Raw genomic sequence first — 17,642 nt, forward strand, 5'->3', positions numbered from 1 at the left:
TACTTTTGTGTTTGAGACAGCATTTCTCTATATATCCCCAACTGTTCTGGAACTCACTCTGTAGACCAGGCTGGTCACAGAGATCCACCTCCCTCTATCTCCTGAGTTCAGGGATTAAAGGCATATGCCACCACTGCCTGGCTTATCATTGATATTCTTGAATATGGACATTTATACATTTAACCTCTTGGCAGTTAACCCTCTTTCTTCCCCAAATTAATTCTCTTGTATTCCTGGAATTTACTTAACAAAGTGTTAGACATTTGCATACTGTCTGCAGCTTGAGTTGAGTCTTTCTTGGGTCCTTTCAGTTCCTTCATATGTCATTTTTCTGAAGCTGAAGGAATTTCCTGCAACAGCTTTTCTTCTATAGAAAAAAAAATCTCCTGCTTAATACCCTTCCAGAGAATATCTCATTTTTAGATCACATTTTACTCAGATTTAGAATATTTTATTCCTTTTATTTTTCTACTTACTTTTTTAAAAAGTTAAAATCCATATTCATATTTGTATTTTTAAGTGTTGCTTACTAATTTTGTTGTCTATAATTTTTAGATCCATTTATCCACATTGTTTTGTGTTTAGAATGTATAGTTATGAATATTTGTTACACAGATTTGTAGAATATTTATATTCTTTAAAAAAATTCCCTCCTCATTTTTAGAAATCTAGTTACAGAAATGTCAGTAAACTTCCCTATGTATGTTTGCTAGTCATTGACACTTGATTTTACTACAGGACCTTGTTTATTGCTTCATATGTCTAAGGTGACAGAAATGCATAGCAACATTTGTGCATGTAATAATACTAAAATAATTTAAATATTTATAGTTTAACTAAATAAATTCAATGACTTAAATTATTTATAGTTTTAAAAAATGAATTTTGTTATCTTTTTTACACATAGGTACTCTCTAACAATAATGATTTTTTAAAAAGTGTGTGTAGAATTATATATGTACCCCCCTCTTGCTATTCATTATATAGAAAGGAAAATTGGGTGAAGCAATTATCAAAATCGATTGTAAGAAAAGCAACTTTATTAGAATACTTAATAAATAGGTCACACAAGCTAGTGAGTCAGTGATAAGAAAAATGAAGAAATGGCTGTTGTTGTTTATGGAATGTGTACTAGTGAGTTGATTGTTTTCATTTTTTCTTTTTTTCAGAAATTTCCAAACCCAGGCCGTCTTCTCCAAGTGGACTTCCTGAAGAAGACAGTGTTCTATTTAACAAATTGATTTACTTAGGATGTATGAAAGTTTCTTCCCCACGTAGTGAAGTGGAGGCCTTACGGGCAATGGCAACCATGAGAGCTTCCAGTCAGTACCCCTTTGCTGTTACACTGTATGTGCCCAATGTTCCAGAAGGTTCTGTGAGGTAAGCTTTCTTTTTCTTTTTCTTAAGGTATGATTAAATATTCTGAGTGGGGGTGGGTATATTATATTATGAATCAAATGTAGAACTGAACTGTGAGTTTACTTGCACTTTCTAGACTAACAATGCAAATTAAAAAGTACATTTGGGCTTAGAACACATTCTCGTTTGCAGAGGGTATGTTCAAGTTAGTTAAGTACTAAGTACTTACTAATAACATTGAAATTTTACAATTTTTTTAAAGATTTATTTGATTTATTTTAAGTGTATTAGTGTTTTGCCTGCATGTTTGCCTGTTTGGAGTGCCAGATCCCTTGGAACTGGAGTTACAGACAGTTGTGAGCTGCCATGTGGGTGCTGGGAATTGAACCCGGGTCCTTTGGAAGAGCAGCCAGCGCTCTTAACCACTGAGTCATCTCCCCAGCCCTTAAATTTACAAAGTTGTGATAAAAATGCCTTTAGCATCTTAGGAAAACATTGTGTTAATGTGGTCCTTATGTGGAATGTGTGTAGGAATATGAAGGTGTGTATGGAGACAGAGGAGAGCCTCTGGTGGTATTCTGTAGATGCTGCCTGCCCATCTTTTAAAAATTTAAAGTAAAACCTTTGAGCCAAAGTCTCTTACTGGTCTAGAATTTTCCAAGTTTGTTAGGCTGGCTTCCTGGCCAGCCTGTGGGAGCTTCAGGAGCTCCTTGCCCACCTTCCTAGCACTGGCATTCCAAGCACAAGCTGCTGCACTCAATACTTAGATTCTTTTCTTTCCTTTGGGTCCCAAAGGTCTAACTCAGGTCCTCTTACTTGTAAAGCAAGCACTTTCCTTTGTTTCCCAAGCTTCAAAATGAGAGTTAGTGATAGGCAGATCCCTGGGGTTGCTGTTTGCCAGTATAGCCACAGGTCCCAGTGAGAGATTCTGTCTCAAAAAACAAAAAAGGTGAGCAAGAACACATATTATACAAACAGAGGACCTGAATTTGGGGTACTACCATTAAAGTTAAAAGAAAATATCCAAGTGTGGCTACATGCCTGTAACCCCAATATTGAGGGACAGGATTGATGGGGCTTGCTGGCTGCCACTGTAGCTGGGAAAGATCAAAACAACAAAAAATGCTCTTAAAGATTGATAACTGAGGTTGACCTTTGACCTCCTCAAGTATTGTACACACACTTACACCTGCACATGGAAACGTCTACAAATACAAATCCTCTATGACAAATGCATACAAACACACACAGAAAAAAAAAGAAAGGAATAAAAAAGAAACAGACTTTCTAGGAATGATCTGTCCTATTCCTTCTCTTTCTTTTTCTCCCCCATTTACATATCTTTATTTCTAGAGATCTGAAAAATGCTTCTTTAAATTCTTTGTGCTGGGCAGTGGTGGTGCATGCCTTTAATCCCAGCACTGGGGAGGCAGAGGCAGGTGGATCTCTGTTAGTTTGAGGATAGCCTGGTCCACAAAGTGAATTCCAGGATAGCCAGAGCTATACAGTGAAACCCTGTCTTGAAAAACAAAACAAAACAACAACAACATTTTTGTTGGGTATAGTGGTGGTGAACATCCCGGCAGGCAGAGGTAGGTGTATCTCTGAGTTGAAGGCCCCCTGGTCTGCACAATGAGTTTTAGGACAGCCATAGCTATGTAATAGAGGGACCTTATCTTACAAAACCAACCAACACACACACACACACACACACACACCAAAACCAACAACAAAATTCAACCAAAAATTCTTTGACAATTTGATGCATGTATGTGCTGAGTTTCAGACATTTTCATTCATCCTTCATTATCCTTGCCTAGCCCCTTCCTATCTTCTGCTGAAACCTTTTTTTCCAACAATCCTTCTACTTTGATGTCTTTCTCCCCCTTTAAATAAATTATATATATATATATATTATATATAATATATATTATATATATTCATGTATTTGATAGAGAATAGATATATGATATATAGTTATAGTTTTATATATATAACAACGTTGGAAAGTATATGAGTTGGCTCACTGGAAATAAGAATGAAGAAATTATTAAAATGAAATGATTTTGTGTTAGTATCTAAAAGCTTTTCAGTTATATGAAGTAATTCATTTACTTGTGTTAATAACTATTTTGTGATTTTAAGATAGTCATGTCATATTGGCATGATTTGTTCTTTGATAGTTGATATTTTAATATCATTTTTTATTATTGCAGAATTATAGACCAGTCAAGCAATGTGGAGAGAGCATCTTTCCCAATTTATAAGGTGCTATTCTGTGCACGTGGGCATGATGGGACAACAGAGAGCAATTGCTTTGCATTTACAGAGAGTTCTCATGGTTCAGAAGAATTTCAGATACATGTTTTCTCCTGTGAAATTAAAGAGGCAGTAAGTATGATACAATATAGCAATTTTATACAGAGTTGAATTAGGATATATTTTTGAACTTTGTTTTAGTTTAGTACTTGAAGCCATTTCAAAGGCTTTGAAAAGTTGGTTTGTGTGGGCAAGTTTTCATATATGCTTGCCTTTGAAAATTGAAATTGTTAACAGAAAATACTAAAAGCAGCATCATTCTAGTCTTTATTTACCATGCATCATGAACACATAATTTTAATTATAGATGCTTTTATGACCACCACCCAAGAATTCATAGAAATGTAGATCTTTGTGAGTTTAATATGAAATGTGATTGGGATGCTATTTCTTATGCCATGGTAATTATTTTGCTTTACACTAAAATAAACATGTGGAAACACATAATTTATATTGTAACTATAGAAATTCTCTGTGAGAATTCATGTGTTAATCAAACTTCAAGTTGTTAGTATTGCTTTTTCAGGTAAAGCCTTCATCCCAAAGTTTAAGTCTGTACTGTATACTCACTTCTTTCTCAAAAGCTGTGATTGGCAAGAGTGAGTGGGTCCAAGTGTGCTGATAGTATATCTTGCATGTAGTAGACATGAATGTAAGTATGTTGAAAGAATAGATGGATTTTTGTGAATGAGAGGACTATTTGTGGTCTTTACACACTCCACTGCAGAGGTGGGGAAACAGATTGGTAGAGTCCTGGCATTTCATGTTGACAGCTGTCACTTAATACACCTGTATGGTTACGGGATCACTGGAGCTGAACAGCAAGGGGATAAACTCTGAAGAATTGAAGAACCTGCTGCTTGAGGGATGGAAATACTGCCCTAGGAGGAAACTGAGAGGGAACCTTGCTGCAAACATTTCTGTAACTGATGGTATGAACTCTTTTGGGACTATAGCATCTATTTATTTATGAATGTAGTAGATGTTCTTTATTTAAGAGCCTTTAATAGTGGGTGGTCAATGGGAAAAAAGTGGGAAATTCTTGACTTGATAATTTTGGAGATAATACTATCACATTTCTAGACGGTGTATTAATGGTTGTGAGAAAGTGATTTTCATCTATTAATTCTTTAAAAACACATTTTTGAAAGTGTTTTATTATCAGTGATTGATGAAGAAAATATATTGTTTGAAAAAGGAGATACAGGACTATGGCCATTAAACCCTGTTGGGAGAGAATATTTCTAAATGTTGAGTAACCCAGTGTATATAGAGAGCTTATGCCAGACATAGTATGAAACATCTACTTGATTGATACTATATCATCCCATGGTATGGGTAGGAGTTTTGTAGACAACTGACCTTATATTTACCTGGGGCAACCTTAATTTATGCCCATTGTCCAGGTATACCCTTATATTTACTTTAAAAAATGTTCTGGTTTAGATGATAATTTGTGTGCTTACCTTTTGCTTGACCCAAGACAAAGTGAATGGATAAAAGAGATGGCTTCAAATTGAAGTCTTTAGCTCAGAAGAACTATATTATTTTCAGCCAACAACTTTCTTGTTTAAATATCATGGATAAGGGTGCTTGCTGCCAAGTTTGACAACTTTAGTTTGATCTCTGGCACCTATAGAGTGGACTCATCATACTCCTTCTGCTCACATGTGCACCACACACATGTGCGCGCACACACACACACACACACACACCACACACACACACACACACACACACACACGCATGCACTCATGCATGCACGTGCACATGCACAACACAATGTAACAAAAGATAAAATTTTAAAAATTGTAAAAAATAAATAATTTTTGTTTTTCATTGAGTTTTAATATTGGATTTATCAGTTGCATAGCTTGCATTTTAGTTAAGTTTGTGATTTGCTCGTCTTTACAGAATCTGTCAACATCATCCTCACGTCCTCCAAAAAACAATAGAATTACACTTTGAGTTAATTTGAAATCTTTTAGTTACATTTAATGGTCATATAGTTATCTATTTTCCAGGAATTCCCTGTTTTGTAGTAAAGGGACAAATACTATTTGAGTTCTTTTTTGGTGGGCACAATTAGATTAGGGGTTGAAGGACAGACAGTCTGATGATTTATGTGTGATGTGAAACAATGCCATTACTTAATTTCTTTTCCCTTTCTTTTTCCCTAAGGTTCCTGAGTGATACCTGAAGGTTTTTCTACTTAAAGAAGAGGATGCTTTCTCAAGTAATAACAGCATGGCTGCTATCAGCTGTTCCCATGATACTCTTATTTCACCTCGAATCTCTTCAGGCAGCAGATACCAACAGTGGAGAAGGGGAACCCAGGGAGGATGATAGCTCTCTTGGACACTGTGATATCAGGATACATTTGACTTGTCCTGGGTAGTCTTCTGTTGGACCCTATTGGCCTGGATATTTATAAACATATGGCAAAATAATTGGACAGTCTAACCAGACAAATCTTAATGTCTATGATCTTTGTACAGAGAAAATGATGTAAGGTTTCTGCTGAGATATTGCAGACAAATCAAAATGTCAGAAGTAGTGAAAAAAAGATAAGGTGGTACCCAGGCTTCTTGTGTCTTTGTTGATGTGGTACACAAAGCTTTCAAAGAATTCTTTAAATGGCTTAGTTAACACTAAGATACACTCCCTGACCATTTGTGTGTGAGTATGATACATGCACCTGTAAAGTATTCATTTGTAGGTATATATGAGGGTATGATACACCTAAGGTCTCACTTTTCCTAGTTCTAGAATTAACAAGTCTCCCTCCCTCCCTCCCTCCTTCCCTCCTTTCTTCCTTCCTTCTTTCCTTCCTTCCTTCTCTGTGTAGCTTTGGCTGTCCCAGAACTCACTCTGTAGACCAGACTGGCCTCGAACTTAGAGATCCACCTGCCTCTGCCTCCCAAGTGATGGGATTAAAGACATTCGCCACCACCACCCAGCACTTTTCTTTTTTGTGTTTGAGACAGGGTTTCTCTGTGGATCCTTGGCTGTCCTGGAACTAACTCTGTGCACTAGGCTGGCCTCAAACTTATAAAGACCTGCCTGCTTCTTTGTCTTGAGGGCTGGGATTAAAGGCATGTGCCACCACTGCCAGACTCCAATGAACATTTCTTGATAGTATTTCTAAAGAATAGATTGTTACATGACTATTAATGGAAAAACTTTATATTTGAAAAAACAACTGTTTTTAATTAAGTACCTTTGTCATTTAATAGCATCATTTGGATTTTAACTGAGTAGTATTTACCAATTTGGAAAATACTGAAATAAAAAAAATAAAGTTACCAAAACACTATAGTAGTTAAGATTGCTGTATATCTCTGGTTTCAGATCTGTGTACCCTCTTATCCCCACTAGTAGCAGTCAGATGCCCAATTTTGTGTCTGATGTTTTCTGTAGGTACTTTCTATGGAAACAGTTCTTCTGTACTGTTTGTCAATAAATGTCTGCCTTCCACAAAAAAGTGCCCATTACAAGTTATTTTTTTGGTTATATGCTTTAATAATATGCTCTGTATTGAAGTGTTTGCCATGGTATGTATTTTTAACTTACTTTATGTAATTTGCTATATAGTGCTCTAAGAACTGGTGTTGATAATCACTGTTTCTTTTTTTTATTAATAATTTTTTTTTTTTTTTTTTTTTTTTTTGGTTTTTCGAGACAGGGTTTCTCTGTGGCTTTGGAGACTGTCCTGGAACTAGCTCTTGTAGATCAGGCTGGTCTTGAACTCACAGAGATCCTATGCCTCCCGAGTGCTGGGATTAAAGGCGTGAACCACCAACGCCAGTGATAATCACTGTTTCTTAACTCCATCTTATTAATCATTGCATCACTTTTGTTCTGTGCACTGACTCTAGAATTCACACATAATTTTAAACCTCTTTGGTGGAAATAGCAATTTGTGAGACATGACATTTAAGTCAATGGGCTACACTATAGCTAAATTTGAAATTTAAGCTAACATTTCTGATTTTGACTTGCTTAATGATTCTTCATTGGCTAAACTAAACACATTTTATTTGTATTCATTTTAATATAAGTTTTATGTTCTCTAATGCATTCATAGCACCTAGAATATTACTTTGTGCATAGAAAATGCTTAAAATTTGTTTAATAACTAAATTTATTGTTTTAATTGCAAAAGACTTGAGGTCTGTACTTACTATTAATACCACTTCTTTACTGCTTTTATTATTCTCACTTGTTTATACAAGATCACCAGTGGATAACTGAAATACTGCATAGTTATAAACATTGTATTATACATATGGCTCTACTGCTTATATTAACTGGATATGTTTGTAGGGTATTTCTATAGAGCTGTTAGTGTTAAAGTGTTAAGTAGTTGATTTAAGAATTGATAGTGGAAAAGAAGTTTAGGGTAGTTGAATAATTGGTGAAAGTGTGACTATAAGATTTTGAAGACAACTTGTTTTAAAATGTAGGATGGATACATACATACATACATACATATATACATATACATATACATTCAGGAAAAAGCTAATTCCACAGAATATATGAATTAAACAAAAAAACAGAGAAATGAGGTAGCATATTCCATTTTTTGGGGGGGGAGGATTTCGAGACAGTGTTTCTCTGTGTAGTTTTGTAGACCAGGATGGCCTCGAACTTACAGAGATCTGCCTGCCTTTGCCTCCCGAATTTTGTGATTAAAGGCATGCACAACTACTGCCCGGCCCAAATCCCATTTTTTTTTTAAAGTGCTGAGGCCAATTGTAGCACCTTGTTTATTCTCAAGGCACTACTGAGCTACAATTGCAGCTCAACAATTTCTTCTATTGAAAGGAATATTTTTGCTTTAAGAAAATTTAAAAAAGTATTTCCTAGATTAATATGTTCATTGATAATTTGGTTTTCAAATTGAGAAATTTGTTAATAATATTCAGTAAAATCTTACTTACATTTCCTTGTGTGAGACATTGAAAATAGGACCCTTGTTTAACTCCTCTCATCCCACCATATTTTTATTGTTCAAACTATGTGTGGATGGACTGAGAGATTGGAACTTTTTGGTGTTTCTGATGCATGGTTTGGATGTTACTTCTGACACTTATTGCAGACCCAGGAATGAGAATAGCTTTTGGAAAGTGTTGTATTTGTAGTTCTTTGCCACTTTGGGAAAAATTGTGAGTCATAAGCAAGAATGAAAATACAGCTATAATTTCAGAGTTACTAGAGTGACCCAATGCTAATAGAACAGATTCAAATATTTCCACTATTATCGTGGAAATCTTTTATACTTCAAAACACTGAGTGAAAACACTAAAAGCTTTTCAAATCATGTTACCATAAAACACTGTACACTGAAAAGGTGTAACTTCGATGCTGTAACTCAGTGTCTGGCTTGTTGAACCTGAGGGTGTTCTACAGAGAAACTGAGGATTTTAGTTAAAACCTTGTTTGTGAATATTCATTGGGAAGATATAGATACCACCCTCATTTTTCCTTTCATTGCAATATTTTGTAGAATATAGTTTCTTTTGTGAACTTAAATTAGTTTATTTATTTATTTATTTATTTTTTTTGACACAGGTTTCTGTAGCCATACCTGGTCTTGAACTGGTGACAATCCTTCTGTTTCAGCCCTTCTAATGCTGGGAGTACAGGTGTGAGCAACCATACCTGGCTTTAAAAAAATACTTAAGCTGGGTGGTGTTGGCACACACCTTTTATATCTGATTATATGTGCATCTGCAGATGTCAGAAGAGGTCTTGGAACCCCTGGAATTGCAGACAGATTTAGAGTAAGATGCCATGTGGGTGCTGGGAACAAGACAGGAGTCCTCGGCAAGAGCAACAAGTGCTCTTAACTATTGAACCATCCTGGATTTTGTTTTAAAAGTTCCTTTTTAATTACTTTTTAAATATCAGAGTTTAAAGAAACAAAGCAAGAATATTTGAAAGACATCTATTAAGTTAAATAATTATTTCTTAGTGAGGCTAGTCTTGCTCAATATGAGTACACTTGGGCATATTTATGTAGTCTAGGTACACACATAGGCATTAATTTGTTGAGCCTCAGTCTCTTTTTTTACTACTCTCTGAGAGCAAGTCGTTGATAACAGAGAACAGATCAAAACAATGCAACTTCCTTTACAAGTCCTCAAATCAGAACTCTAGATTCTGCTCAAAGTCTTTACTGGTTTGCAGAAAACATTGCAAATACCTGTTGGCTTGTTTTGTAAGGTTATTCAAACTGTCAAGTGGAGTAGTATGTACAAACCAAGTCGGTCAACTAAATCACTGTATCTGAAGCTGTATATATAAGAGATTTGTATTGATTGATGAGAGCAAATAATATCTATTTTCTTGGACAGAACAATCTTTCATGTATCTGTCACCCAAAAGACCCCTGCTGTTCATATTGGGAAGAAGTTGCTTTGATAGTAAAATAATAGAATAAAATAATAGGATACAACTCTCTCCCCCCACCAAATGGTATGTTTAGTAAAGTTAAACAGTTTCTTTGAAGGGAATGTTGCATTTTCATAATTAGATATCATCTGGGAAAACCCTTTCAAAGAAAATATTACCTAATAATGAAACTCTTTTGGTTCTCAAGGTGTTTTTTTTCTGGTTAGGTATTTTGTGCATGTTGTTAGTGAGAGAGGTTCTGAATCACAGTTAACAATGCTGACTCACTGTCATTCTTGAGTGGACCTGGACCTGCTGCTGGTCTTCATTCTCAGATCCCAGTTCCCAGCTACAGCTCTTTAATACTAGTTCCCTTCTGGTCTCTAGGGTTTATACTGATAGTGTTCACTGTGAATCTTAACTGTGTAGGTTTAAAAATAACCCATCATAATTGAACTTAAGTTTCAGAAATGATGCATTACTGTTGACTTCATATACTTACACATTCTATGTAATTAGTGTCCTTTTTGAGGGATACTTTAGCAATATTTTTTTCTTGGATTTCATACTAATGAGGTTTTCATGTATAATAATTTAGAATTAGGCTGATCTGTACTATATATGGTTATTTATCTACCACTTTTTAATGCATACTTGACGAAAATGTTATATACTATCCAAATGGTTGATAGATGCTTACTTTATTTACCTTCTCTACTAAAGAAAATCGTGGGTTTGGAAGTTTACAGACTTGCAAAATGGGAGAGAAGGATATCATGGTTCATTTAGTGCTTTGGTCTAATTACATTTCCATTTTCACTTCTTAGGTAAGCAGAATTTTATATAGTTTCTGTACTGCATTCAAACGTTCTTCCAGACATGTGGCTGATGTTAAAGATTCTATCATCCCGACCCCGGACAGTGATGTGTTTACCTTTAGTGTCTCCTTGGAGGTAAAAGAAGATGATGGAAAAGGAAACTTTAGGTGAGAATATCTGAAAAGAATAATCTGAAAAGAAAGTTAGCATTGTGCCTGAAATACGCTGTTCCCTAACATGCTTTCTAGACACTAGATTGTGTTTGTGTAAAGCTTTAGATAGGTCAAGAAATATTTGGCTGCTGAATGATTATACTTCACTCTTCTCACACTTCTTAGATAGGCAAACAATTTTCTTAATGATTAGAAGAATCTGAAATTGTAGAACATTCAAACCATAAAAACAGGGCACAGAGTGTACTTTTGTCAGCTATGGAGAATCACTTTTTGTTGAAAGTGTTAATTTGTTCCCCATTTACTTAATTATTTTGATTTCCTTTTTGAGACGAGGTCTCATTGTAGCATAGGCAGGCTTGAACTCTGTATAGCTGAAGTTAGTCTTGAACTCCTGATTTCCCTGCATCTACCCCCTGAGTGCTGGGATTATAAATGTGTCATTCCCCACTCCCAGCTAGTCAGTTTTTTCTTTTGTTGTAGAGAAAAATTTACAGCTTCTTATATACAATTTGTCTCCTTCAAAATAATTTTTCATTAAATTATTTTTTAAATTAAATCTTTAAAAATGTATTTATTTTATGTGTATGATTATTTTGCCTGTGTGTATGTTTAGAAAATGTATGTGCCTGTTGCCTGCAGAGGTCAGAAGAGGGCATTGGGTCCTATGGGACTGGAATTCCAGATTGTTGTGAGCTGCCATGTCAGAATTGAACCCAGGTCCTCTGCAAGAGCAAGTGCTCTTAACTGCTTATGTAACCCTCTATCCCCTTATTGAAATATTCTTCACCAAAATTAGTTTTAGTTGTTGCTGTTAGCATATTACATCATTGTTTAACCACTTCTTTCTATTATGCATTATAATGTTTTTTTTTTTTCAGTTCAAAGGTGAGTACTTAATAGGAAGTGGCTGTTCTAAGTAATAAACACCTATATACCTTAACAGTCTTTAATTTTTATTTTTTTACTTTTTGAGACAGAGTTTCACTATATAACCCTTGGCTGGCATTCAACTTGAACTCATAGAGATCGGCCTGCCCCTGCCTCCCAAGTGCTGGGATTAAAGATGTGCACTACCACATTCTGCAATTAAGTGTCTTTAATTCTAACAGTAATTGCTAGATAGTTATTTGTGTTTTTATCAATAAAAAGTGAATATCAGATTGAATAAACAACTAGAAGTATTTTTATTTTTCTGACAAGCTGTATTTTAAGTTTTATTTGTTCATTTATGAGAATATCTACTTTATCTTTTGGTAGACTTTGATTAACTTGCTGTGTATGATCTGTGTCTTTTTTGCCATTTTTTATTTATATTTACTTGGATATGTAAAAGTACCCTTAAATTCTTGGTGTTTAAAAGAGTAAGGTGTTCCTTACTGGTTTTTTTCTTGGTTTAATTATGGTACAGGTGCTCATGACCACCCAGCAGCAGCTGAACCAGAACGTGACAGTCTTTCACAGTTAAATAAGCAGTGTTGGAAAACTTGTTATAATTTAAAAGCTAAATTTGAAATCATACCATATTGTCATAGTTTTAGATATTGCATTTAACCTTCATTGAGAGATAAAAATATAAGGCTTTTGTAATCCATGTTTGTAGTTTCTAGAAGTTTTATATTGCTGGCTATAAAATTTACTGTTTTCTGCCTGTTGTGACGTGAGAGTCAGCATGACTTAAGAATATAGTATTTTTGCTGGGTGATGGTGGTGCACACCTGTAATCCAACATTTGTGAGGCAGAGGCAGAGGCAGAGGCAAGCAGATCTCTTGAGGTCAAGGCCAGCTTGGTTTATACAGTGAGTTTCAGGATAGCCATTGGTACACAAAGAAACCCTGTCTGGACATAAGCAAAACAAACAATAAAAAACAATATAGTGTTCTTGGCTTAATACTTTTTTGTTTTGTTCTCATTTTCCAATATGTTATTTTATTCTACTACTCTGGTGCTAATTTTTGTTCTTTTTGAACATTTCAGTCCTGTGCCTAAGGATAGAGATAAATTTTACTTCAAAATAAAGCAAGGAGTAGAGAAGAAGGTTGTGATTACTGTTCAGCAACTTTCTAACAAAGAATTAGCTATTGAGAGGTAAGCAGCTTGTTCTTATATCGTAGCTCAGACTGGGATTTCCATTGTTAATGTGTTTCAGATGCTTGGTATTGAATCTCAGCTGTACTGCTTGCTGTGGCTTTTCGGGTGTATCTTGTTTCTATTCGTCTTGCTCCTCACTCCTCTTCCTCCCTTACCCCTACTGCCTCTACAGAGCCCCTCTCACTCTTTACATTGAGGGAAATCAGTTACTTTTATTTTGGGTCTTTTAAAACTTCTGAAATTCCAGTGACTTAATGGAAAAATGTGTGTATATCTATTCATAGGAATCATTTTAAGTAAATAAATGTTTCAGAGGGCCAAAAAATTGTATATAAAGTCACTAACATAACCATTCCTTCCAAAATTTGATTTTAGATGGCAGTTATCCTCTATGATATATTTTTAGTGATTGACAGAAAACAAAGGAGAAAAATGGACAAGAATACAAATAGAGAAATTCCTGGAAAGTTATTCAGATGGTTAGCAAACACATCTAAACTCTCAATTTACAAGTAAATAAGATGCAAATTAAAGAAACCGTATGATTTCCAATTACATAATGAAGTAAAGGTGGGGATATGAGAAGAAAGATACATTGTTAATGGAATTATCAAGTGTTGCATACACTCAGAAAAACTAAACCAAGCCAGGCGGTGGTGGTATACTCCTTTAATCCCAGCACTTGAGAGTCAGAGGCAGGTGGATTTCCAAGTTCAAGGCCAGCCTGGTCTACAAAGTGAGTTCCAGAACAGCCAGAGCCATGCAAAGAAACTCTTGTTTTGAAACAAACAGAAAAAAACAAGACAAAATAAAAAAAAAAACTTTAAAACAAAACAACCCCCAAACCAAATAAAAACAAAAACAAATAAGCAACCCCTGCAAAACACCTCCCAACAAAACAAACAAAAAAACCCCAAACACTGCTACTCATGGAATTGTCTTCTTTGACTTAGCATTCATATATGACTCTTTTCTGTTTTAGTCAGCTGGAATATTATTGACCTTGATGAATATGTGTCGGGTAATTGAGTACCTAATTATATTTTCTTTACTAGCTTGGTTGAACACTTGTGTATGCATTTGAAAAAAGAATAGAAATAATAATTTAGGGATGTTACTTTTGCCTATTCTTTCAATGTGGGAAGTTTTTTTTTGGGGGAAGGGAAGGGATTAAGGGATGGGAAATAAATGAGAGAGGGGAGAAAGAAAGACAGAGAGAGACAGAGAGAGCACTTTTGCCTATCTTATATTTATAAAATAATTTTATTTACTCTCCTCAGTAATGTTCAATGTTAATGTCTTTGTCATCACATAGGCTACTTAGAACATAAATATTTTTTTCCAGAGCACATCATCTCAACTTCTGCCACTTAAATTACTTGAGAGAAACTTTTTAAATTACTATGTTATTATCATTAGACATTTTCCAAAGACATTTATCCATGTTAGGATAATTGTTTTTAAAAGTAATTCTATACAGTACCACCTACTATATTACTTTTATTCTATTTCTGTTTTTTCTTCCTTCTCTTTTTTTGATAGAGATAGAAGCCAGACATTGCAAATGCTAGGCAAGTACTACCCATGAATTATATCTCCAGCCCTCCATTTATTTATTTATTTATTTATTTATTTATTTGACAGGATCCCATGTACCCAGACTGATTTTGAACTCTGTATGTAGTTAAACATGACCTTGAACTTACTGATCTTCCTACCTCCATTTCATAAGTGCTAGGATTACTGGCAGGTGGCACCATAGCAGGCTTTCTCTATTTATTATTTTTTAAATTAAAATTTATTTTTATTTTAGTTCTGTGTGTGAGTGTTTTGCTTGCATGCATGTATATGTACCGTGTGTGTATGGTACCACAGCTGAAGGTATCAGATCACTCGCAGTTGGAGCTATAGGTGCTTGTGAGCTGTCATGTGGGTCTGGGAATTGAACCCAGGTACTTTGGAAGATCATTCATTGTTCCTAACTGCTGAGCCTTGTCTCCACATCCCTTAGTTTTTAGATTAGATTTACTTACTTTTATTTTTACTTGTATGAGTGTTTTGACTCTGTGTATGTCTCTGTACCTTGTGCATGCAATGCTCAAGGATGCCAGAAGAGGGTGTTGGAGCTGTTTGGAGTTGGAGTTACAAATGCTTTTTTTAAAATTTATTTTTATTTAAATTAGAAACAAGCCTGCTTCACATGTCAATCCCAGCTCCCTCTCCCTCCCCTCCTCCCCTGCCCCCTACCTATTCCCCACCCTATCCCCCCCTGCTACCCAGGGAGGGTGAGGCCCTCCATGGGGGATCACAAAAGTCTGTCATATCATCTGGGCAGGGCCTAGGCCCTCCTCCATGTGTCCAGGCTGAGAGAGCATCCCTCCACATGGAATGGGCTCCCAAAGTCCATTCATATGCCAGGGATAAATACTGATCTACTATCAGAGTTCCCATAGATTGCTGAGGTCTCCTCACTGGCACCCACATTCAGGGCATCTGGATCAGTCCCCATTAGTCTGGGGTCCATGAGTTCTCCCTTGTTCAGGTATCTGTTTCTGTGGGTTTCACCAGCTTGGTCTTGACCTCTTTGCTCTTCACTCCTCCCTCTTTGCAACTGGATTCCAGGAGTTCAGTTCAGTGTTTAGCTGTGGGTGTCTGCCTCTGCTTACACCAGCCACTGGATGAAGGCTCTAGGGTAGCATATAAGGTAGTCATCAATCTCATTATCGTGGAAGGACATTTAGGGTAGCCTCTCCACCATTGCCTAGATTGCCAGTTGGTGTCATCCTTGTAGATCTCTGGAATTCTCCCTAGTGCCAGATCTCTCCTCAAATTTATAATGACTTCCTCGATTATGATATATCTCATCCTGCTCTCTTCTATTCTTTCCCCAACTCAACCTTCCTGCTCCCTCATTTCCTCCTCTCCCCTCCTCTCCTCCTCCTCTCTTTTTCCCAGCTCCCTCTCCCCTCCCCCCATGTTCCCAGTCTACTCAGGAGATCCTGTCCCCTTCCTCTTCTCCGGGTACCATGCATGTCTTTCTTAGGGTACTCCCTGTACATATGCTTGTTAGTGGCTGTGTGGGTGCTGGGAATTGAACCCACATCCTCTGGAAGAGCAGTTAATTCTTCTAACCATTGAGCCATCTCTAGCCCTCTATTTCATCTTATATGGAAAAAAGAGAAATTGTGTATGTTTGAGATTGTACAAATTTATTCACAGAATGATTAAATTATTTCATTTTAGTGTAGCAATATTTCTCAATTCTAGACAAACTTTATTATCTGTCTAACGTTTCATTCATTTATGCAATGCACTTCTATCATATTCACTCTCTATCACCCTTTTCTGCTGCCCTCTCATCTTGTTTTTCTCCTCTTTTTCCAAATGGTTCCCCTTATACTTTCATGCCACTCCCACTATAGATTACATTTTCTTATAGATGACATTTTTTTATGTTTGAATAAGACTCCATTATGTATATTTTCTTTATCCATTCATCCATTATAGGCACCGAGGCTTTTCTATGATGTGGTTATTAGGAGTACTGCTGCAGTAAGCATGGATATGCAGGTATCTCTATTGTGTGTTGACTTTGAGTCCTTCATTTCTTTCTAATTCTATATTAGAGTAGTACTATAGGAGCAGATGGTAGTTCTGTTTCTAGTTTTGTGAGGCACTGCCATAGTGATTTCCATAATGGCTCTACTAATTTGCATCACCAAATGTGAATGAAGACTTTACTCCTCAACCCTCTCATCCTTGCCAGCATTTGCTTCTTGTCTTCTTGATGTTAGCCATTCATTTTATTTGGATCGAGATGGAATCTCAGTGTAGTTTTTAATTTGTATTTACTTGGTAACTATTATTTTTTCATGAATTTATCAGTCATTTGTACTTCCTTTGAGGACTGTTCAATTCATTTGCTCATTTGTTGATTGGATTACTTGTTCTGTTTTTTAAGTTTTAATTTTTATATGTTTAAAAAAATTAATCACTTAACAGATGGATGCTGGTAAAACTTTGTCCCTTTCTGTGGGTGTCTCTTCACACCAATGATTTTCACTTTTGCAGAAGCTTTTAAATGTGTGTAGTCTCAGTTGTTAATTCTTGCTATTTTATTCTGGCCTATAGGAGTTCTACTCAGAAAGTCATTGCTTATCCTCACATCCAGAAGTATTTTCTCCATGTTTTTTTTTTTTTCCCCTAATAGCTCAAAATTATAAGGTCTTTGATCCATTTAGAGTTGATTTTTCTAGCAGGAGGGAATCAGTATCTTGATGATAATATCATACTTTCAACTATAGCAATGGTTAATAAATTCATGCTAAAGTATTTAGTCCTTTTTTTTTCTTTCTTTCTGTTTGATGATCTCAGTAGTATGCAAGTGGAATTGACTTGGGATTGCTTTAGGCTTGCCCAAACAATTCTTCCTTTGACAGAGTTAATTATCTGGGATATGGGAGACTTTGCAAATACTTAGTT

The 17,642-nt window shown here is 35.7% G+C and overlaps 1 protein-coding gene across 6 annotated transcripts in view; it reads left to right on the top strand.

The window, feature by feature from the left end:
• Rabgap1l (RAB GTPase activating protein 1 like) overlaps window positions 1-17,642 on the top strand; it is a 560,109-nt gene that overhangs the window by 67,100 nt on the left and 475,367 nt on the right. For all 6 annotated transcript variants that reach the window (XM_035445764.1, XM_035445765.1, XM_035445766.1 and 3 more), the window contains exons 4-7: window positions 1,170-1,380; window positions 3,576-3,750; window positions 10,905-11,062; window positions 13,047-13,157. In XM_035445764.1, the coding sequence (XP_035301655.1) occupies window positions 1,170-1,380; window positions 3,576-3,750; window positions 10,905-11,062; window positions 13,047-13,157 (655 nt within the window). The remainder of the gene's footprint in view (window positions 1-1,169; window positions 1,381-3,575; window positions 3,751-10,904; window positions 11,063-13,046; window positions 13,158-17,642) is intronic.

This window comes from Cricetulus griseus, chromosome 5 (genome assembly GCF_003668045.3).
Source record: "Cricetulus griseus strain 17A/GY chromosome 5, alternate assembly CriGri-PICRH-1.0, whole genome shotgun sequence".
Taxonomy (NCBI): domain Eukaryota; kingdom Metazoa; phylum Chordata; class Mammalia; order Rodentia; family Cricetidae; genus Cricetulus; species Cricetulus griseus.